Source organism: Anomaloglossus baeobatrachus, chromosome 4 (genome assembly GCF_048569485.1).
Source record: "Anomaloglossus baeobatrachus isolate aAnoBae1 chromosome 4, aAnoBae1.hap1, whole genome shotgun sequence".
NCBI lineage: Eukaryota > Metazoa > Chordata > Amphibia > Anura > Aromobatidae > Anomaloglossus > Anomaloglossus baeobatrachus.
In genome coordinates this window covers 242,137,659-242,161,931 of record NC_134356.1, presented here as the reverse complement: position 1 = coordinate 242,161,931, position 24,273 = coordinate 242,137,659, and the positions used below count along the sequence as shown (strand labels likewise).

Below are 24,273 nucleotides of genomic sequence, written 5' to 3'. Positions count from 1 at the left end.
ACTTCTGCGGAGGAAACTGTAAAGTTCACTTCACAGAGAAATCCATTCTCAAGTATATCTAAAATATTTCATCCTTTTTAGTACAACGTTTGAGACCATACCCAGTTCCTTATTCATAGATAATCATGAATAATTATCCATGAATAAGGACCATGAATATCTTTTTGGATATACTTGAGAACGTCACGATTTTAAGATGTTGGAATAAAGCTTACTATTTTATTTGGAACACGTCTGGAGCATCACTTTTTTCCCTGCATGTGTCACACAGAGAATTTCACAAACTTTGCCAATTGTCATGGCAGAATCAGGTTTTGTTCAGATTACAGATACTGACACTCCGCCTAAGAAAGTCTCTGTGTTTGGAACAAGTCAGTCAGACTCAGGCATCAACCTACTGTGTGCTTAGTCATAAGCAGGCTAGCAAGAGTTAAACTTTGCTAGTCTGATTGTTAGTCTCCTTTGATCACATGTTGTGGGGAATCCAATCACATCTTCTCCCCTCCTATTTATAGTGGCTGAATCCTTCCACCTATGCCAGCTATAGTTTATCTTAGTTGGTCTGGTGAGGTGTGGTGTTCCATACTATTTGGTGGCAGTAATGCTTATTGCTTTGTTCAGTTGTGGAGTTTACCCCTTTTGTCTTTTGTAGCTACTTTGCTGCTCTTGTTTTCCTTCTGACTCTTTTATTGTCTAATCCTGTGTGTGTGCTTGTGTATGTGCAGTGTTTCAGAATTTTTGTTTCCCCTTGTTTAGGAGCAGGGCCAAGAACAGGACTCAGGTGTCTCTACCATTAGGAGCATCCCTGAAGTTAGTGATGCGTGGGGCCTCCTAGCATGAGGGACAGACTAGAGGCCCCTATTCCTCATTATCCAAGAGTAACATTGTGACAGCATGTGTTCTTGTCCCGACTACTCAAACAAATGACATTATACACAATTCCTAGGTTTTTTCTAAAATACAAATTTTGCTTCTGCACAAATGTTCTAACTTCATCTGTACAAAGCTCATCACCATAATAAATAAAATACTAAACTAATGTAATGTTAAACTGTGTATTGTCCATTATATTAAATCAAGATGTCGATGCATAACCTGTCAGATTTCTGTCAATTAGTAATTAATCTCTTTCTATACAATGCCTTAATTTAACACAATGCATATTATATGAAAAAGTTTGGGCACCCCTATTAATGTTAACTTTTTTCTTTATAACAATTTGGGTTTTCGCAACAGCTTTTCTCATGATTGGATACCCCTGCCTATGAAGTTCAAAGCTCAATGAGGTTACAAAACCAATTTAGTGCTTTAGTAAGTCAGTAAAAAGTAGTTAGGAGTGTTCAAATCAAGAAATTGATAAGGGTGCCCATACTTTTGCACCGGTCAAATTTTGTTTAAAAGCGGATTGCACATTTTCTGTTAGTACAATAAACCTCATTTCAATCCAGAAATATTACTCAGTCCATCAGTTATTAGATATATGAAACTGAAATAGCTGTTGCAAAAACTCAAATTGATATAAAGAAAAAAGGTTAACATTAATAGGAGTACCCAAACTTTTTCATATGACTGTATATACTCATGCTATGCAAATGATGCCAAAACGGAAGAAAAATATTCAAAACATCTCGAAATATTCAGTATAGAGCATGCCTGCCATGAGCAGAAATACATGACCTTACCCATTGAGACATTCTATGAATGAGGTTTATCAATGGTTGTCTGAAGAATGTTTTGCCACACCGAATGCCTTTGTGCACACAATTCATCAAGATCCACTGCTGGCAACTTCCTTTGTAATTCCTCATCAATGATGTCCTACATTTGTTGGTTGGGAGACAAGTCTAAAGATACTGCAAGCCATGGCTGGCCACAAAGGCAGCTCACAGTAGCACAAGCAACATGAGGCCTAGTGTTGTCATGATGAAAAACTGCTCCTGGGCCAGTTCTACTTTCCCTCGTGCAGACTTCTTCATAGCATTTCTTTCCCATGGGGTATATATAACAATCTCCGGCTATCATTGCATCCAAGATAAAAGTGGCATTCATTCCTGAAAAGTATAGACATCCATTCCAGCCTCCATTGCCATCTTGCTCTCTACCATGTTGGCCTTTGTGAGAGGTGATGTGAATGGAACATTTATATATTCCAATGTCATGCAAATACCTTCTAATGGTTTGTGTATGTGTGACGCCCTGGACTATCCAGGTAGTCACGGACATACCAACATACACACCCCCCATCCTAGACAGTAACAACAGTCAGACAAAAAACCCTTGTTGCCTCCCTCCAGGGCCTGATGTCCACACCAGGTGGGGCGGAGCCAGGCGGTTGGCCCCACCCACCGAGGAGTTCACAGGCCTGGAGGCAGGAAAAGTGGAGTTCAGCTTTGGAGGAAGAAGTGAGAGGAGTGAACACTTGAGTGTCTGGGTTTGTGGCCCAGGCACTGACAACAAGGTTGGCAGACGGTGGTGGCCGTCTGCAGGAGTGGTGAATCAACGCGGAACCGCAGGACCGGGGTCGGGCGGTGGCCCGGCGGTACCGACCGGGGAGCAAAGTGAAGCCAGCACACTCAGGCAGGGCCATCGGACCCCGACTAGGCTTGGAGTCGCCGTCAACAGTCAAATCCAAGTGTGACAGGAACCCCAGGGGTTTCCTAACAGCCAAAGACCCGTTAGAAGGCAACCGTCCGCACCGTGAGGGAATACAGCTACCGCCTAAGGCTAGAGACCCAAGGGCCAGCGCCTGCGGGCAAACGGGCTCCTCCGGCATCCATACACCGGGGAGCGGACTACCGTTGGGGACCCATCGTAGTCAAACAGTACACAAAGGTGCAGGGAAAGACAGCCGCCATCACCTGTCCGGGGAGAGACACTGCAGCCGGCTGCGGGACCCGTCCATCCAGCCGTTTGGTTTACCGAGGACTTTGTGCATCTCTTACTGAGTGAGTACACCCGTGCTATCCGGCACCGCGCCACGCTGTCCCTGCAACCCTGCACCTCACCAACCCTGCCTCCCCGTCACACCACCGGGCCCCGGGACTACCGACCCCTACCCACGGAGGGGGAAAACAACATCCCAGCTGCTCCCTACCATCGCTCTCGGGATCCCCGTTACCAGCAGCGGTGGTGCCCATCTTCACCACAACCCAAGGGTGGCGTCACGGACTAAATCCCCCAAACCAACCACCCTTTTCACTCACGGGCGAGGAGCGCCGCTTGAGTCCCCGGATCCGGCCCACCGCTCGAGCCACTGAGCAGCAGCTGCAGCAGCGCCAGACCCGAGCGTTAGCGAGCGCAGCGGCGGCGTCCTCCCCGCCCGCGACAACTTGGCATCACGAACAGGATAGAAACGATCTACCTACTGGTAGATGTGCACCTTGTAGTCCTCGCCGGCGGCGTCCGGATGAAAAATTTGAAGCGCCGCCATCTTTGGCGCGAAGATTTCCCGCTCGAGCGTCTTCCCCGAGCAGGGAAGGCGCGAAAGCGAAGCCCCACCCCCCGAAGAGGGAAGTGCTAAAGAGAACCAAGGGGGGACGGGAAAAAGATGTCTGCGCCCGACGGAGCCATTGGAGGAGCGGCGGTCGCAGCCACGGCGGCATGTAACTAGCGCTGCAGCATGCAGGGACGCCACGACTCTGCTGAAACACGTTTCTGGATCCAGCCGCAAGATGTGCCAGGAGCTCCAGGCCCAAGTCCACTTCATGCTGGCGAAGTGGACGTCGGAGATGAAGGGCCTGGCCGCAACCGTTTGGGCATCCGAAGTGGAGGTGGTGGTCTCAGAGGAGCGGGTAAGCAACCCACGCCCCTATGTCCCCGAGGGATCAGTCGATACGGCTGAGGGTCTCGGCCTGCTGCCGTCCACCACACTACCTCCCTCACTGCCCATGCCCGCGGCCAATGCCCCGACCGACCCGTTACCCCTGTCACCGGTAGCGGAGCCCGCAGCGTCTGAGGGAGAGGGCCCGGACCTGCGACCCCTGGGCCTTACCTTTGTCACCGCCCTGGCACCCGTCCCAGCTTCCATCCCGATCTCTTACTGAGTGAGTACACCCGTGCTATCCGGCACCGCGCCACGCTGTCCCTGCAACCCTGCACCTCACCAACCCTGCCTCCCCGTCACACCACCAGGCCCCGGGACCACCGACCCTACCCACGGAGGGGGAAAACAACATCCCAGCTGCTCCCTACCATCGCTCCCGGGATCCCCGTCACCAGCAGCGGTGGTGCCCATCTTTACCACAACCAGTGGGTGGCGTCACGGACTAAGGCGGGCTTTGCACACTACGACATCGCAGGTGCGATGTCGGTGGGGTCAAATTGAAAATGACGCACATCCGGCATCGCATGCGACATCGTAGTGTGTAAAGCCTGGATGATACGATTAACAAGCGCAAAAGCGTCGTAATCGTATCATCGGTACAGCGTCGGCGTAATCCATAATTACGCTGACGCGATGGTCCGATGTTGTTCCTCGCTCCTGCGGCAGCACACATCGCTGTGTATGAAGTCGCAGGAGCGAGGAACATCTCCTACCGGCGTCACTGCGGCTTCCGTAGGATATGCGGAAGGAAGGAGGTGGGCAGGATGTTTACATACTGCTCATCTCCGCCCCTCCGCTCCGATTGGCCGCCTGCCGTGTGACGTCGCAGTGACGCCGCACGACCCGCCCCCTTAACAAGGAGGCGGGTCGCCGGCCACAGGGACGTCGCACGGCAGGTGAGTGTGTGTGTGAAGCTGGCGTAGCGATAACTTTCGCTACGCCAGCTATCACCACATATCGCTGCTGCGACGGGGGCGGGGACTATCGCACTCGGCATCGCAGCATCGGCCTGCGATGTCATAGTGTGCAAAGCCCGCCTTAATCCCCCAAACCAACCACCCTTTTCACTCACAGGCGAGGAGCGCCGCTCGAGTCCCCGGATCCAGCCCACCGCTTGAGCCACCGAGCAGCAGCCGCAGCAGCGCCGGACCCAAGCATTAGCGAGCGCAGCGGCGGCGTCCTCCCCGCCCGCGACAAATGCACTGTTTGATATGTTAGTCTTGCTTTGTGTTGTATAATTTCATGTACAGTAGAAAATGGATACCATGAAAATGTGCCATTCTTTGAATTTGAGGAGACCAAGTGATCACTGCCATGAAAAAGCTTTTACAGGAGAATACCATGCAGGTGCAATTCCAACATGTATGGTCTGGGTTTACATAATATACAGTAACCAGAGCCCTACAGTCTTCATTCCAGGTACACTAACAGCTCAGCGTTACATTGATTTTGTATTGGAACCAGTGGTACTGTCATTTCTTCAAAGTGTCACAGGAGCTGCTTTTCAACACTTACAACATCAGACCGCACATTGCTGGTGCTAATTGAGCAGCCAGCATGGCTTAAACATGCTACTATGGTCTGCAGCTTCTCCTGATTTCATCAAGCACATCTGGGATATCATTGATTGACAATTGCAAAGGGAACTGCCAGCATCGGATCTTGATGATTTGCATACCCAAATGCATTTTGCATAGTATAACTTTCCTCAGACAACCATTAATAACCTCATTGATAGCATGTAAGAGCATATAATTGCTAGCATTTTGGTACAAGGTGATTATAGTCTTGATCAAGCATTGAGATGGGTTGAAAAAATTGTTTCCTTTTTTCATAATTTGCATAAGAATACCATGTCTATTGGTTCATAATAACAGGACTTTGCCCTCCCTGGTGTTTTAATTTTAATGTTTAGTGTTTGCGTATTGAAATGGTCGTTGACCACTTTTTATAATATAAGTGGATGCTGTTTAAATAAAAAGTGTTTTTTATACAATTTGTTTTGTATAGACATTACAAAGAAAAAGTTAGGGATATTTGGCTGTTGAGTGAAATTTATCATGAAAGTAGGGCATTTAAAGGGAATTTGTCAGCAGGTTTTTGCTACCTCATCTGAGAGCTGCATGATGTAGGCAAAGATGCCCTGAATCCAACTGTATATCACTTAGATTACTGGGTGCAGATGTTTTGACACAATCCAAGGTTTTAGATTTTGCATGTAGCAGAGCCCATATAGCTGATCCCGCCCACACCAGCCAGGCTTTCAGTGTACGTCTTCATAGACAGAAGCTTCTAATTATAAGGGGGGTGGAATCAGACTACAGCTCACATGCTCCTCAGGCCCACTAATGACAAAGCTAAGAGGTTTAAACTAACATTGTAGATAAACAAAGACAGACTTTGTGATAAGAGATGCAGGCCGAATTCTTTGTTTTAAATCGTACAGCATGCTGTCTTTAGATTACATATCAGAAACCTGCTGACAGATGTCCTTGCTGTGGAGTCTGTCCCTATTCTCCACCGCTGATTGCCATTTGTTTCCTCTGATTGATGTGGATGATGCCTCCTGCGTCATCCACATAGCCAAGGGAAATCTCGTGCCTGCGCTTTCACATCGCAGGCTTGCGCATGCACACGTGTGTGTTCGGCTCTGCCCGCAGTATGGCAGAGAAAAATGCATAAGACAGCGATGTGTATGCGCAGGCATGAGATCTCCCATGGCTATGTAGATGACGCAGGAGGCATCATCTACGTCAATCAGAGGAAAAGGACCACAATTAATGGTGGAGAGGAGAGATAGACACTGAACCAAGGACTCCATCAGATTGGATCATTCAGATTTACATATGGTGTGGAAAAATTAAAAAAACAATTTGGGGTATACAGGGGGAGTTAGGAGATAATATACAACTTTATGGAATGCAACACAAGCGCAATTGAAGATGGTAGTCTTAGTAAACATGAAGAATCTGGTGACAGGTTCCCTTTAATAATGTCTTCTGTATGTTAAAGATCACATCACTCTGATGTTTCTATTATTTATAGGACTTTAGTAAATCGATGGATAGGGGAAAAGAAGGGAATTTTGTTACTTACCGTAAATTCCTTTTCTTCTAGCTCCTATTGGGAGACCCAGACGATTGGGTGTATAGCACTGCCTCCGGAGGCCACACAAAGCATTACACTAAAAAGTGTAAGGCCCCTCCCCTTCTGGCTATACACCCCCAGTGGGATCACTGGCTCACCAGTTTTAGTGCAAAAGCAAGAAGGAGGAAAGCCAATAACTGGTTTAAACAAATTCACTCCGAAGTAACGTCGGAGAACTGAAAACCGTTTAACATGAACAACATGTGTACCCGAAAAACAACCAAAAATCCCGAAGGACAACAGGGCGGGTGCTGGGTCTCCCAATAGGAGCTAGAAGAAAAGGAATTTACGGTAAGTAACAAAATTCCCTTCTTCTTCGGCGCTCCATTGGGAGACCCAGACGATTGGGACGTCCAAAAGCTGTCCCTGGGTGGGTAAAGAAATACCTCATGTTAGAGCTGCAAAGACAGCCCTCCCCTACGGGGAGGCAACTGCCGCCTGCAGGACTCTTCTACCTAGGCTGGCGTCCGCCGAAGCATAGGTATGCACCTGATAATGTTTGGTGAAAGTGTGCAGACTCGACCAGGTAGCTGCCTGGCACACCTGTTGAGCCGTAGCCTGGTGTCGTAATGCCCAGGACGCACCCACGGCTCTGGCAGAATGGGCCTTCAGCCCTGATGGAACCGGAAGCCCAGCAGAACGGTAGGCTTCAAGAATTGGTTCTTTGATCCATCGAGCCAGGGTGGCTTTTGAAGCCTGCGACCCTTTGCGCTTACCAGCGACAAGGACAAAGAGTGCATCCGAGCGGCGCAGGGGCGCCGTGCGGGAAATGTAGATTCTGAGTGCTCTCACCAGATCCAACAAATGTAGATCCTTTTCATACCGATGAACTGCATGCGGATAAAAGGAAGGCAAGGAGATATCCTGATTAAGGTGAAAAGAGGCTACCACCTTAGGGAGAAACTCCTGAATGGGGCGCAGCACTACCTTGTCCTGGTGGAACACCAGGAAGGGAGCTTTGGATGACAGCGCTGCTAGTTCAGACACTCTCCGAAGAGACGTGACCGCTACCAGAAATGCCACTTTCTGTGAGAGTCGAGAAAGTGACACATCCCTCAGGGGCTCGAAAGGCGGCTTCTGGAGAGCAACAAGGACCTTGTTTAGATCCCACGGATCTAACGGCCTCCTGTACGGAGGTACGATATGACACACCCCCTGCAGGAACGTGCGCACCTTAGACAGTCGCGCTAGACGCTTCTGAAAAAACACGGATAGTGCCGAGACTTGCCCTTTAAGGGAGCCGAGCGACAAGCCCTTTTCCAACCCAGATTGCAGGAAGGAAAGAAAGACAGGTAACGTGAATGGCCAGGGGGATACTCCTTGTGCAGAGCACCAGGATAAGAATATCTTCCACGTTCTGTGGTAGATCTTAGCAGACGTGGGCTTCCTAGCCTGTCTCATGGTGGCAACGACCCCTTGGGATAATCCTGAAGACGCTAGGATCCAGGACTCAATGGCCACACAGTCAGGTTCAGGGCCGCAGAATTCCGATGGAAAAACGGCCCTTGGGACAGTAAGTCTGGTCGGTCTGGTAGTGCCCACGGTTGGCCGACCGTGAGATGCCACAGATCCGGGTACCACGACCTCCTCGGCCAGTCTGGGGCGACGAGTATGACGCGGCCGCAATCGGATCTGATCTTGCGTAACACTCTGGGCAAGAGTGCCAGAGGTGGAAACACATAAGGGAGCCGGAACTGCGACCAATCTTGCACTAAGGCGTCTGCCGCTAGAGCTCTTTGATCGCGAGACCGCGCTATGAAGGTCGGGACCTTGTTGTTGTGCCGAGACGCCATTAGGTCGACGTCCGGCACCCCCCAGCGGCGGCAGATTTCCTGAAACACGTCCGGGTGAAGGGACCATTCCCATGCGTCCATGCCCTGGCGACTGAGGAAGTCTGCTTCCCAGTTTTCTACGCCCGGGATGTGAACTGCGGATATGGTGGATGCTCTTTCCTCCACCCACATCAGAATCCGCCTGACTTCCTGGAAGGCTTGCCGACTGCGTGTCCCTCCTTGGTGGTTGATGTATGCCACCGCTGTGGAGTTGTCCGACTGAATTCGGATCTGCTTTCCTTCCAGCCACTGCTGGAAGGCTAATAGGGCAAGATACACTGCCCTGATTTCCAGAACATTGATCTGAAGGGTGGACTCCTGCTGAGTCCACGTCCCTTGAGCCCTGTGGTGGAGAAAAACTGCTCCCCACCCTGACAGACTCGCGTCTGTCGTGACCACTGCCCAGGATGGGGGCAGGAATGATCTTCCCTGTGATAATGAGGTGGGAAGAAGCCACCATTGCAGAGAGTCCTTGGTCATCTGAGAAAGGGAGACTGTCCTGTCCAGGGAAGTTGTCTTCCCGTCCCACTGGCGGAGAATGTCCCATTGAAGTGGACGCAGATGAAACTGCGCGAACGGGACTGCCTCCATTGCTGCCACCATCTTCCCTAGGAAGTGCATGAGGCGCCTTAAGGGGTGCGACTGACCCTGAAGGAGAGACTGCACCCCTGTCTGTAGTGACCGCTGCTTGTCCAGCGGAAGCTTCACTATCGCTGAGAGAGTATGAAACTCCATGCCAAGATACGTTAGTGATTGAGTCGGTGCCAGGTTTGACTTTGAAAAGTTGATGATCCACCCGAAAGTCTGGAGAGTCTCCAGCGCAACATTCAGGCTGTGTTGGCATGCCTCTTGAGAGGGTGCTTTGACAAGTAGATCGTCTAAGTAAGGAATCACCGAATGTCCCTGAGAATGCAAGACTGCTACCACTGCCGCCATGACCTTGGTGAAAACCCGTGGGGCTGTCGCCAGACCAAATGGCAGAGCTACGAACTGGAGATGGTCGTCTCCTATCACGAAACGTAAAAAACGTTGGTGCTCTGTAGCAATCGGCACGTGGAGATAAGCATCTTTGATGTCTATTGATGCAAGGAAATCTCCTTGAGACATTGAGGCAATGACGGAGCGGAGGGATTCCATCCGGAACCGCCTGGCGTTCACATGCTTGTTGAGCAGCTTTAGGTCCAGAACAGGACGGAACGAGCCGTCCTTTTTTGGAACCACGAAGAGATTGGAGTAAAAACCTTGTCCTTGTTCCTGCAGAGGAACAGGGATCACCACTCCTTCTGCTCTTAGTGAGCACACCGCCTGCAGAAGGGCATTTGCTCGGTCGGGATGTGGGGAGGTTCTGAAGAACCGGGGCGGAGGATGAGAACTGAATTCTATCCTGTACCCGTGAGACAAAATGTCTGCTACCCACCGGTCTTTGACCTGTGGCAGCCAAATGTCGCAAAAGCGGGAGAGCCTGCCACCGACCGAGGATGCGGAGGGATGAGGCCGAAAGTCATGAGGCAGCCGCCTTGGAAGCGGTTCCTCCGGTTGCTTTCTTGGGGTGTGAATGAGCCCGCCAGGAATCTGAGCTCCTTTGCTCCTTCTGAGTCCCTTTGGACGAGGAGAATTGGGTCTTGCTGGAGCCTCGAAAGGACCGAAACCTCGACTGCCACTTCCTCTGTTGAGGTTTGCTCGATCTGGGCTGGGGTAAGGAGGAGTCCTTACCCTTGGACTGTTTAATGATCTCAGCCAATTGCTCACCAAACAGTCTGTCTCCAGATAGTGGCAAGCTGGTTAAACATTTCTTGGAAGCAGAATCTGCTTTCCATTCCTTTAACCACAAGGCTCTGCGCAAAACGACAGAGTTGGCAGACGCCATTGAGGTACGGCTCGTAGAGTCTAGGACAGCGTTGATAGCGTAAGTCGCAAACGCAGACATTTGCGAGGTTAGGGACGCTACTCGCGGCACTGCTGGACTTATGATAGAGTCCACCTGTGCCAGGCCAGCTGAAATAGCTTGGAGTGCCCACACGGCCGCGAATGCTGGAGCAAACGACGCGCCGATAGCTTCATAGACAGACTTTAACCAAAGGTCCATCTGTCTGTCATTGGCATCTTTAAGTGAAGCCCCATCTTCCACTGCAACTATGGATCTAGCCGCAAGCCTGGAGATTGGGGGGTCCACCTTTGGACACTGGGTCCAGCGTTTGACCACGTCAGGGGGAAAGGGATAACGTGTATCCTTAAGACGTTTGGAGAAACGCTTATCTGGATAAGCATGATGTTTCTGGACTGATTCTCTGAAGTCAGAGTGGTCCAGGAAAGTACTCAATTTACGCTTAGGATACCGGAAATGGAACTTCTCCTGCAGCTGCCTCCTCTGCTGAAGGGGCTGGGGGAGAAATATCCAACAGTCTATTGATGGCCGCTATAAGGTCATTTACCATAGCGTCACCATCAGGGGTATCTAGATTGAGAGCGGTGTCAGGATTAGATTCCTGATCACCCACCTCTGTCTCCTCATACAGAGCCTCGTCTCGCTGAGACCCTGACCAGTGTGATGACGGCGAGGGTCTTTCCCAGCGAGCCCGCTTAGGCTGCCTGGGACTGTCATCCGAGTCAGAGTCTTCAGCCTGTGATGCCTGGGACCCCCTTGAAGTACGGATTAGTTCCAACTGAGGGGGACCGGGGAGCATAGACACAGCAGTGTCCATGGTCTGAGAAACTGGCCTGGACTGCAAGGTTTCCAGGATTTTTGTCATAGTCACAGACATCTTATCAGCAAAAACTGCAAATTCTGTCCCCGTCACCGGGGCAGGGTTCACAGGCGTCTCTGCCTGGGCCACTACTACCATAGACTCTGGCTGCCGAAGTGGCACAGGGATTGAACATTGCACACAATGGGGGTCATTGGAACCTGCCGGTAGATTAGCCCCACATGCGGCACAAGCAGTGCATACCGCCTGTGCCTTGGCACCCTTGCGTTTTGCGGATGACATGTTGTTGTCTCCTCAGAGCAATGTAGGGTATAAGCCAAGAAGCGACTGTACAGTGCAATATAAATATATATGGTACAGGGAAAAAATGCACCAAATAACACTGTGGCACTAGTGGGGCCAGCACTTATGTGCAGCTTACCGCCCGCATAAACGCGGGTGTGTGGTCGCCAGAGTCCCTTGTCTGAGTCCCCCAGAGCCTGTGTCCGTTCTCCAGCCAGACTGAATGCAGGAATGGCTGCCGGCGTCCTGTGGAGAGGGGCGGGCCCTGGGCGTGTTGAGACCAAGAGCGGGAAACTTGCGTCCCCACTGTGCCCAGTGAGAGGGCTGGAGCATGTAAATAAGGCTCCAGCCCTCGGCGCTGGCTATAGAACAGCGTCTCTCCCTTTCCCTGATTGACAGGGTGGGGGCGGGAACGAAGCAGAGCTAGGCCGCAAAAGCCGGGGACTAGATTTATGAGCGCTGCCGCCGTAAAAGCGCGGGCAGCGCGAGTCCCCGGCGCACTACAAGTCCCAGCGGCGCCGCCGCTCCCGGAGCGGCCGGCGCGGTAGTTCCCAAGACATAAAATCACTCAGCTAAGCTGCAGTGACTCTAACCCGAGCGCGCAGCGCTAGTGCCCCCGGCGCACTAGCACACCCAGCAAGCCTGGAGTGTGCGTGGCCTGTCTGTGCGGGGACACAGAGTACCTGAACGTTGCAGGGCCTTGTCCCTGACTGTACTCAGCTCCTCCAGCAGGGTCTCTGGGTCTGTGGATGGAGCTCGGCCTCAGGGTTTGGGGGCCGGTAAGATCCCACTTCCACAGAGCCCCTCAGGGGGATGGGGAAGGAAAGCAGCATGTGGGCTCCAGCCTTCGTACCCGCAATGGGTACCTCAACCTTACAAACCGCAAGTGGGGTGAGAAGGGAGCATGCTGGGGGCCCTATCTGGGCCCTCTTTTCTTCCATCCGATAGAGTCAGCAGCTACTGCTGACTAAACAGTGGAGCTATGCGTGGATGTCTGACCTCCTTCGCACAAAGCAGAAAACTGGTGAGCCAGTGATCCCACTGGGGGTGTATAGCCAGAAGGGGAGGGGCCTTACACTTTTTAGTGTAATGCTTTGTGTGGCCTCCGGAGGCAGTGCTATACACCCAATCGTCTGGGTCTCCCAATTGAGCGCCGAAGAAAATTGCGACAAATTTTGAAAAATAAGATAGCAAAAGGTTGTCACATCCAGCCAAAATGTCAATCAAGATACATTATTAATACTTTGGTTTTACTACCATTTGAAAAACCTTTTTTTATTTCCAAGAACATCCCTTTAAGTTTTCTATTGTCTGCATACAACTCTACAAATGACCTTTGTCACAAAAGGGCTTCAGGATTATACTTATCGGTTTACCATTCTGAAGATTAGTGTCACAGGGATCTATTACAGGGATGTTTAGTGGAGTTAAACAGGCCGAGGATATTTTCCAGGCATTGGCGTGAAGTTGTGGGGTTCCCTCGATCATACCTGCCGGAGAACTGATAAGAAATGAAAGGTTATGAATGAACTGATAAACACTTAGCGATGCAGCTTATTTATTGTGCCTAATTGGAAAGGTAATAGAGTAGTATAGAGTGCCACAAATTTATTCTATATTATTTTAAATGCCCTACTCTTATTTCTCAAGTTCATCTGCAACAGACTTCATAGTAAATGTGATGCAGTCTTATATATACAGTATAGGATGGATACTTAACATACTCATAACCTATGACATTAAAGAGTAAGGGGTACTTTGCACGCTGCGACATCGCAGGCCGATGCTGCGATGCTGAGCGCGATAGTCCCCGCCCCCGTCGCAGCAGCGATATCCTTGTGATAGCTGCCGTAGCGAACATTATCGCTACGGCAGCTTCACATGGACTCACTTGTCCTGCGACCGTCGCTCTGGCCGGCGACCCGCCTCCTTGTTAAGGGGGCGGGTCGTGCGGCGTCATAGCGATGTCACACGCCAGGCGGCCAATCGGAGCAGAGAGGCGGAGATGAGTGGGATGTAAACATCCCGCCCATCTCCTTCCTTCCGCATATTCTACGGAAGCCGCAGTGACGCCGGTAGGAGATGTTCCTCGCTCCTGCGGCTTCACACACAGCGATGTATGCTGCCGCAGGAGCGAGGAACAACATCGGACTGTCGCGTCAGCGTAATTATGGATTACGCCGACGCTGCAGCGATGATACGATTACGACGCTTTTGCGCTCGTTTATCGTATCATCGAGCCTTTACACACTACGATGCCGCATGCGATGCCGGAAGTGCGTCACTTTTAATTTGACCCCCACCGACATCGCAGCTGCGATGTCGTAGTGTGCAAAGTACCCCTTAGTCCTATTTTAAAATTTGGTATAATCAGAAAGTGCGTGTAAGAAGTAACTTGAACATTTTCTTCTTATTCTCTATTAGTCCACTTAAATTTACAATTGTATTTTTTACAGCTGATTGTCTAGGATACCGGCCACGACTTTAGTCTAGTAGCGATGGACAACATGTTGTTATCTATTGAGCATTTTCCCGATCACAGCCTGCTTCAATGCTACTGCGCTCCTCTGATGTTACAGACCAAAGACTTCTGAATCCTTACATTGAGTGCACTGCAACTGCCAGCATTCTTTGGTATGACTGCTGAGACCGGGCAATCATGTGCATATGTCGCACCCAGGGATATGGGGTACTCGGTCCCAGGTAGTGTATAACTGGGGAATGTCACTGTGGTGGCTGTGGCACCCTGGACTAGCCAGGTAGCCAAAGACAAAACACACACACACACACACCCCCGGACAGTGACATTAGTCAGACACAAAACCCTTGTTGCCTCCCTCCAGGGTCTGATGTCCACACCAGGTGGGGTGGAGCCAGGCGGTTGGCCCCACCCACCGAGGAGTTCACAGGCCTGGAGGCGGGAAAAGCAGACAGTGAGAGTCAGGAGGTGAAAGAGAGAGGTCATGTACTGCAAGTGTCTGGGTCGGAGCCCAGGCACTGAGAGCAAGGTTGGCAGACGGTGGTGGCCGTCTGCAGGAGTTAGTGGAACTCCGCAGAGCCGTAAGGACCGGGGCTGGGTGGTGACCCACCGGTAACGGACCAGGGAATGGAGTGAAGCTAAGCACACACAGGCAGGGCCATCGGACCCCGGCCAGGCTTGGAGCCGCCGTCAATAGTCAAATCCGAGTGTGACAGGAACCCCAGGGGTTTCCTAACAACCAAGTCCCGACAGAAGGCAACCGCTCACACCGTGAGGATATACAGCCACCGCCACAGGCTAGAGATCCAAGGGCCAGCGCCTGCGGGCAAAACGGGCTCCTACGGCACCCATACGCCGGGGAGCGGACTACCGGTGGGCAACCACAGGAGTCAGAACATTCTAAAAGGTGCAGGGAGAGACAGCCACCATCACCTGTCCGGGGAGAGACACAGCAGCCGGCTGCGGGACCCGTCCATCCAGCCGTTTGGTTTACCGGAGACTTTGTGCATCTCTTGTTGAGTGAGTACACCCGTGCCATCCGGCACCGCGCCGCGCTGTCCCTGCAACCCTGCACCTCACCGACCCTGCCTCCCCGTCTCACCACCGGGTCCCGGGACCACCAACCCCTACCCACGGAGGGGGAAAACAACATCCCAGCTGCTCCCTACCATCGCTCCCATGATCCCCGTCATCAGCAGCGGTGGTGCCCATATTCACCACAACCCGTGGGTGGCGTCACGGACTAAATCCCCAAACAAACCACCCCCCTTTTCACTCACGGGCGAGGAGCGCCGCTCGAGTCCCTGGATCTGGCCCACCGCTCGAGCCACCGAGCAGCAGCCGCAGCGCCAGACCCGAGCGTTAGCGAGCGCAGCGCCCCACCGCCCGCGACAGTGGCCATTGCTCGGTTCCATGCCCTGGGCCCTTTTTGTAAAGGGGATATATTTACAAGGGATTATTTTAATGTTCATATGTGACGCCACTTGCGGCGTTGCGGCTTTATGGATGGAGCCGCCGCTGCACAATGCCACTATAGGGGCTGGTGTTAATTGCAGCCTGGATGGTAGGCCCTCCGCAAGCAGGGCCGGGCCCCAGAGGGTAGGTGTAATGATGGGTGCCGGAAGAAGCTAGTCCACACAGGAGTTCAGTGCAACTGGTCTTTACTCACTTTTGCTGGTGGTAACTGGTTACCCGAGGCCGTCTGGTTTCACCTCCAGATCCCCTTTGTCCCAGTGCCAGTTTAGTAATCTGGTACCTTCTTACCCTGCACCTGTCTCTGGTTAATGGGTCCCCGTTTGGTGGTTTATCCACTTCTGTCCGCCTGACGGTAGCATGAAACCTGTGGGGTTGGAGTCTCTGGTCCTGTTCCCAGTTATCCCTTTGAACTGAGTCTTCGGATTCTTAGGGTCAGCGAGGTCATTGATGGTCCTCTCGCTGTGCAGGTGTTAACAGGTCGGCTTGGAGCTTCTGCCTGTCTTAGTGTCTGCGTCGGGGCGCAGTTACGGGAGTACTCCACCGTACTCCACCGGCAACTACGCTCCTGGGTACCAGGTTACTGTCAACCAAGTGTCAGTGCGTCTCCTCCTGTCCACCTTCACTCCTCGACTTCCTCAGACTAACTCTACCTCTCTGTCCTCAGTCCGCCCCTCCCATATGGTCAACTTATGGACTGGACTGGCTCCACCTCTAGGCAGCCATCCATTGGTCCGACCTTAGCCTTGTACCATTGTATAGGGGATTGTTGGGTAAAACTGGGATTACCTGGAGTTTTTGTGTGTTATCGGCACTAGTCTTCCGGGGCCCTAGGGAATAGGCCCTGCATACTTGTGGGGATGTGTGGCGCCCTGGACCAGCCAGGTCGTCACAGGTACTGCAACAACACACCCCACACCCCGGCTAGGCACACCGAAGTCAGACAAAAATCCTTGTTGCCACCCTCCAGGGGCTGGTGTCCACACCAGGGGGTGGAGCCAGGTGGTTGGCCCCACCCACCGAGGAGTTCACATTCCTGGAGGCGGGAAAAGGCAGGCAGATCAGTTTTGGAGTGAAGGAGGGAAGTAGTAGTGGAGCAGACTGATCGTGTCCGGGTGCGTGGCCCGGGCACATACAGCAAGGTTGGCAGACGGTGGTGACCGTCTGCAGGCGAGGCAGATTGACGTAAACCGTAAGGACCGGGGACGGGCGGTGGCCCGCCGGTACCGGATCGGGGAGCGAAGAGAAGCCAGCACCATTCGGCAGGGCCTACGGACCCCGACCAGGCTTGGAGTCGTCGTAAAACCGGTCAAATCCATTAGCGAAGGGAACCTCCGGGGTTTCTCAGCAGTCAAGACCCGATTGAAGGCAACAGCTCAAACCGTGAAGGGAAATACAGTCACCGCCAAGGCTACAGTTCCCAGGGCCAGAGCCTGCGGGCAAAAGGGGCTCCCTCAGTATCCATCCAAGCTGGGGAGTGGGTTACCGGTGGGAAGCCACCAGAACCGAGAACACAACACAGGTGCAGGGGAAGGCAGTCACCGCCAACCTACCGGGAGAAGAACCACCGCAGCCATCTGTGGGACCCGTCCATCCAGCCGATTGTTTTACCGGAGACTTTGTGTTCATCATTGGCTGAGTGAGTACCACTGTGCCGTGCGGCACCACGCTGCCCCCGCGACCCTGCACCTCACCAGGTCCCGTAACCCACCTGCCATCCTCCCCTCACCGGGCCCCGGGACAACCAACCCCCCTCCCCACGGAGGGGAAAAACAACATCCGAGCTGCTCCCCGTCATCGCTACCGGGATCCCCGTCCAAAGCAGAGGTGGTGTCCCAACCTCACCACAACCGTGAGTGGCGTCACGGACAATAAATCCCTAAAATCATTCCCCTTTTCACTCACAGGCGAGGAGCGCCGCTCGAGTCCCCGGGATCCGGCCCACCGCTCGAGCCACCACCGAGCAGCAGCAGCCGGACCCGAGCAGTGGGTGAGCGCAGCGTCCCCTCCTCTGCCCGCGACAGATGCAGAACCTTGTAGCACCCTGATACGTCCGGCCACATTCTGACTAGACATACTCCGCCTCAGTGCAAGTGAATTGAGCAGGGGTGGACATACTGCCTGTGCAGCTAGTGCAGCTGCACAGGGGCCCAGAGGGAAGGAGTGCCCAGTGTGGCAGGATCACAATACTACAGTACAACGTTCTACTCTGCTGCCTCATTATGTCACTGCAGGCTGTCGGAATAGAAGGTGAGAGGGAGGGAGGACAGACTGATCATCTGTGGAGCCGGACAGGACAAGAAGAGAGCTCCCATTAGCGTCCTCTCCATTCTGTGCCGTGTCCTCATCTGGTAGTTCCTGTGCAGGGAGTGTTGCATCCAGAGACTGTGTGAGATCAGATTAGGTAAGTATATGTATTAGTGTATACACTGTATATATATCCTGTGTACAGTCCTTATGCACGGTTTTCTGTGTGGAAATAAGTGTATGTGACATTTATCTGTATTCTTGTATATGTATGATTGTGGTTTTACAGAAAGCTTTTGTGCTGTAGTGTTTTTTGTACCTGGCTGACAGAGTTTGATCAATATTAGGCCCTGTTCACATGATCATTTTCCTCCATGTTTAGCATGTATCTTTCTACCCAATGTACAAGCTAAATATGTCAATAGCCTTCCATTGCAGGATGAAGGCCAAAATATTGTCCTGTTTTACTCGTCTCGCCAATAGTGCAGCAGATTAATTTATATCACCCCGCAGGATCTTGTAAAAGAGACAGAAGCCGATGGTGATTGGACCCGGGGCTTGCGTTACGTCATAACCCCACGTGAGCCCTAGCACCGCAAGCCTAGACACCGCTGGAATAGGGCCAGTACTGGAGGTGAGTATGGCCTTTATTATTTTATCTGGGGGAAACATGGAATCCAAAGGGGTTGTAATAGTAGTGGACAACCCCTTTAAATGTTTAACCATACTATCCTATGGATAATAGACGCCCCAGTCATTAAACATGTCCGGAAGCTCCAGTATTGTCAATGCCCATGTACAGACAGTTACATCCTTAGAGCTCCCCGTGGTACCCAAGAAGATACCAATTCTGCTTTCAATACTAAACATTGTGTACAGTTATTTTTTTTTTATCTAAACAGTTAATTTTTACTGTGCAGGCTGCTTTCACACTACATTTTTTTAACATCCGTCATGAACGTTTTTTTAACGCAAAAGCGGATCCAGTGCAAATGCGTTTTCATTTCAATGCATTTGCAATGGACTCGCGTTAACATGCGTTCACATGCGTTTGCGTGCGTTATAGTAAGGATCCAGCGACTTGCAGTTTTTTAACATTTTTCAAAAACGCTACTTGTAGCGTTTTTGAGCTGCGTCCAAAGACTGCAAATTGCTGGATCCTGACTAAACAGCACGCAAACGCATGTGAACGCTGGCATGCTGATAGATAGGATCCTGCTTGCTCTACTGAGCATGCCCAGAAACCAGTCTCAGGTGATCAGTCCCTCTCTCTCCTCCCTCTCTCACCCTCTCCCTCCACCCTCTCATTCCTCCCTCTCTCTCTCTGTCTCTCCCCCTCCCTCTCCTGTCTCTCTCTCCCACCTGAGAACTGTGGACACTCGTAACCAAGGTAAATATCGGGTAACCACTTCTCTTAGTTACCCGATGTTTACGTTGGTTACGTGTACAGACGCTCGTAACCAAGATAAATATCGGGTATCCAAGCAAGTTACCCGATGTTTACCTTGGTTATGAACCTCCGCAGTTGTAAGAAGCCGGCTCCCAGTCTGGCACGTTTAGTTCCCCTCACTCCCGATCACATGACTCCAATGCTCGCCCCTAAACATCCAGTGACAGGATCCTGCAAAATAACACATGCGTTAGCATGCGTTTTTTGCTGTAAAAGCAGGATCCGCTTTTGCAGCAAAAAAACGTTCATGACGCATGTTAAAAAAACGTAGTGTGAAAGCAGCCTAAAGGGAACTTATCATGTGAGTCATGCTAACCAAGCGTGACTCAGATCCTGACTGCGTGATTGCAGTTGGGTATATTTTTTCTGAAACAATGCATGGTTTCAGACAAACCATAGCTTAGAGGCCGTTTCTCCCAATACTGCTCTAGTTGACAAATCTCTTTCATGGTTGTGGAGGCACCTATCAATCAACTGGATTAGTGAGGGAAGAAGCCAGCCGGATGTGTCGGCGAATTAGTCTAATCTATTTTCTGGTCACCGGACAGGTCTTTAAAGCACCACTCCAGCATTTTATTTGTTTGACCACCAAAGTGGTGTCACTAATGTAAATTCACTGCTTGTAGTAATATACTTACTTGCCACCATTTTCTGCTCTTCCCAGAGCCGCTCCAAGCTTGATTGTTCATCTTGTGACCACAACTTCTAACTGACCTGAAGTCAGAGGTATCAGACACAAGCTCTCAATGTAAGTCTATGAGAGCCTCGTTCTGGCCTTGTTCTGGCTCTCATAGACTTACATTGATAAGTGACCTCCGGCTCACCCAGAAAACATTGGAGTGATTTGGTAGATCACACACTGCAGAAGACCAAGGTCAGTGGTGGCTGGATGTGTTCAGTGCGGGGCAGAACAGTACAGCTCGATAAGCTTTATAGTAGCCATGTCCAGGTACTGCAGAATCCATCCATTTCTATTTGAATAGAGGGAGATCTGCAGCATCCGTTCATGGACACTATACAATTGGAGCTGTACTATTGTGCTCTGCAGCTGAGCACATCCGGCCTCCATTGGGCCTGTGAACAGTTGCTGATCAGCAGTGATCACATCCATACTGATCTGGTATTGATGACCTATCTTAAAGACAGGCCATCGCTATTAAAGTACCAGACAGCCCAATTAAATGCCCTGCCCTAGTGACAGGTTACCCATTGAGGTGGGTACTGTGCAGAAAATAACACACATGCCACATGCATAGTATTCCCATTGAATAGGGTTACTTCACATATAGATCCATAGTACTGTATATCAACAAGCACGTCTGAGAACACAATAAGTTAACAATTGCTCCATATGTAGGTATATTATGACTTCTGCAGTTTGGGTATGGAAAAGAGGGGGCCTGAAGCACATTTCTTGAACAGGAGCCCTCCAGTGTCAGTGTCCACCCTGGAACTGAGTGAGGCCAAGCATGTCTAGTAGGAATGTGGCCAAAAGTATGCAAACCATATGACCACCCTGTCTCCGCAAGCAATACCGGAGAATACTGCATCGTGTGGTGCAGGCGCTGTATGAATTAAGAAGTGTAATGTCACATAGAGTGACTTCCGACTTTTACTAGAAGAACAGACAACTCCTTTAACAGCATTACTAACGAAAGACATAGAGGAGGAAGCTTATTATTATTATTATTATTATTTCACAAAAGAGATCAGCTGATCGGTGGGGATGCCGGTTTTCGGACCCTGACCGATCAGACATTGATGACCTATCCTAAGGATAAGCCATCAATGCAAAAGTAGTGGACAACCCCTTTACATGTATTTCTGAATTGTATTTAGTAAATGATAGTAAGGGTTAGATAGTCTTACAGAAAGTCATCTCTTAGATTGCCATTAAATGTTCCACAGAGCCCCAATGTCCTCCTCTTCCAGGAGCTACTGGCTTGAATATAAAGTCTGTCGCCTCCTTTAGCAAACTGAATTCTTATTCCAAACTTTGTCTTCAGCTGCACAAACATCGAGGACAAGTTTCTGACCTCAATATCACCTGTAGAAAAAGCATAGATTAGAGATGAAATTTAGCCTACTGGTAATGTGTGTGTTGTAGTATAGCAATGTTGCAATGTGCCCTCTAGTGTTGGTTCTGAGAATTCCTTGCTATGTGAGTAACCTGGTTCTTCATTTCAATAAAATATGCTTAAAAAATAAAAGGTTTACGTTTTCTGTATACCACTACCTACCGTAGTAAGATATTCAGATTTAATGTGTGACATTAAAGGGTTATTCCCATCTCCGAGATCCTATCCCAATATGTAATAGGTTTATTAATAATATTAATAGCAAATACCTCCAATTAGAAATGTAGTATAGTTCTCCTGATTAGCTAAAAAGCTTACCTCATATGCAGGTCATTGCAGTTAGGTAGTTATGGTTACAACCATTCATATAGGGACAGTTCGTTAGTTGCTTGTGGTTGTAACCACAGATACCTAAGCTATTGAGCACATGAGGTAAGCGATGTAGCTAATCAGAACTATACTACATCTATAACTAGAAGTATTTGCTAATATTATTACACCTACTACATATTGGGATAGGATCTTGGATATGGGAATACCCCTTTAAGTGTTAAATTCACTTTAATTTTGTTACAAGCACTAAGCTCAATTTTTCTTGCATCCCCATTGAAAATGAATGGAGCAGCAGTAGCATACCTCCTGCCATTATATTTATCCCTGTCAGGGATAAAAATGCACCCATCTAATGATTGGCGCAGGCTATAATATACATATCAGTACCTATCCCTTCTGCTACTGCTTCCGTTTCCATTCAGTACTGCACTTTCTTTAGGTCAGTGATAAGTTCTGCCTTACTTGAGCCACACCCCTGTTATCTGCTCCTTTTGCTGTAGTAATTATTTTTGATCAGACCTCAGCTCTTTTTCTGACTATCCTGTAACTCCTAGTTCTGACCCTACTATCTGACCATTCCTGCCAACCTGCTTAACCAGCCAGCAGCTACTCTGTGGACTCAACACAGGGTACATGCATTTACACTGGGAAATTAAAGGGAATCTGTCACTAAGAGCAACCTTTCTAAGCCATCTATATGGGCATGTACGTCATAGCAAGCTGAATAAAATTATAATTATTAGTTTTTCTTACATGTAAATGAGCTGTTCCAGGCTATGAGTCGGACACTGCTGTACATGCAAATCTGCCCCATATCTTATTTTAAATAAAATAGGATGTTACCAGTGTCAGACATTTACTAACACAGTTCAGTAGAACTGAACTTTGTCTTCTTACAAACACATCTGCAGCAGCTCTCACGGCCCTGCTGTATTGTAACAATATTGTAACACTGTGAGATGGAGGCTGAAGCTGAGAGGAACCTGCAGATGTGTCAGTTATAATCACACACAGCTTTGCAGTGAGATCAGGAGAACAAGGAGCAGCCATCAAGGTAATGTCCCATTTTATTTATAATAATCCATGTAGTTAAATTATCATACAGATCAGTGTCCATAGCATGGAACAGCTGATTTACATATAAGAAAAGGGTTAATTTATTTGGAATAATATATCGGATCGCAGATATTAAGGTATTACTTTATTCAGCTTCCCATGACCTACATACCCATATAGACAACTTAGGGCGGATGATTGTACTGACAGATTCCCTTCAAAGTGTGAAGGCCAAGGTTTCCCGGGACCTGAGTAGATAGTAGAAAACCTGTTCATGGAAGTCCTATTTACAGCTTCAAAGCGACCACAAACAAAGCCACTTTACAGGGTCCCAGTGGTGGGACACCATCTGTCAGCAAGTTATCACCTGCCCCGCAAATACTTGATAACTTGTTTTCAGTAGACAACTCCTTTTGTTTTCAGTAGACAGCTCCTATCAGTCAATTATGCTGAGTGTTTGTTCCCAGGCACACAATGAGGGCTATGTCTAGAAACAGAGACATAACAGATAACCACTGGGCCTATGGAAAACTTGGAATGGAGCCTAACCTGCCACAATCATTAGTAGCATGGTAGTTTAGAAAATGGAAATGTTATTTCTGGCTTTCAATCTGTCTCTACTGCAAAGTCACTAATACTAGTTATAAGCGGATCCACACGGGTTCACAAGTACCCATGCACCGATCCTGGGGCCCGGAGTTCTCTGGGAATTCAGGGTACCTATCAGGATCTGGCAACTCGGGTAATTAAAAAAAAATGGAAAAAGAAATAAAATAGGGAAAGCAGGCGCATTATACTTACCACATGACTGTAACACTTCTTCTAGGGCCACTTTTACTACTTCCACAGCCGCTCATTATCCTTCATACATATGCACTGCTTCTCCCGTCCTCTGGCAGTCCAGGTGTCTGTGATTGGTTACAGTCAGACTGTCCCCCCACCCTGTGTGACAGCATGTCTGACTGCTTTCAATCCCAGATGCTGTGTGCATGTTATATTGGTGCAAAAATAAATAAATTAGAAAATTGGTGTAGGGTCCCCCCATATATGACACCCAGCACAGATAAAGCATATGGCTACAGGCTGCAGTCCCCAGCCATTCTCTTATCTTGGATGTGTATCAAAAGAGGGTTTCCATGTGGCTTTTTTATTATTATTATTTAAATAATTTAAAAAACTGTGTGCGGTCCCCCCAATTTTGCTACAGAGCCATGACAGCCAGGACTACCCAGCTGACAACTTGATGCAATAGTGATATGATTTTTTTTGCCAGGTGGGATACCCTGGGAACCTCCATCTGTGACCACAAATAAACTGAGTGATCACCGCTCATTACTGCGGCTCAGTCATTCTCTGCCCAAAAGCCCT

At 49.8% G+C, this 24,273-nt stretch overlaps 1 protein-coding gene across 1 annotated transcript in view; it reads right to left on the bottom strand.

Moving 5' to 3' along the window:
• OTOGL (otogelin like) overlaps positions 1 to 24,273 on the bottom strand; it is a 315,223-nt gene that overhangs the window by 220,920 nt on the left and 70,030 nt on the right. Inside the window, exons 17-18 of the mRNA XM_075344757.1 lie at positions 21,308 to 21,485; positions 13,166 to 13,290 (exon numbers count right to left, since the gene is read on the bottom strand). Coding sequence (XP_075200872.1) covers positions 13,166 to 13,290; positions 21,308 to 21,485 — 303 coding nt within the window. The remainder of the gene's footprint in view (positions 1 to 13,165; positions 13,291 to 21,307; positions 21,486 to 24,273) is intronic.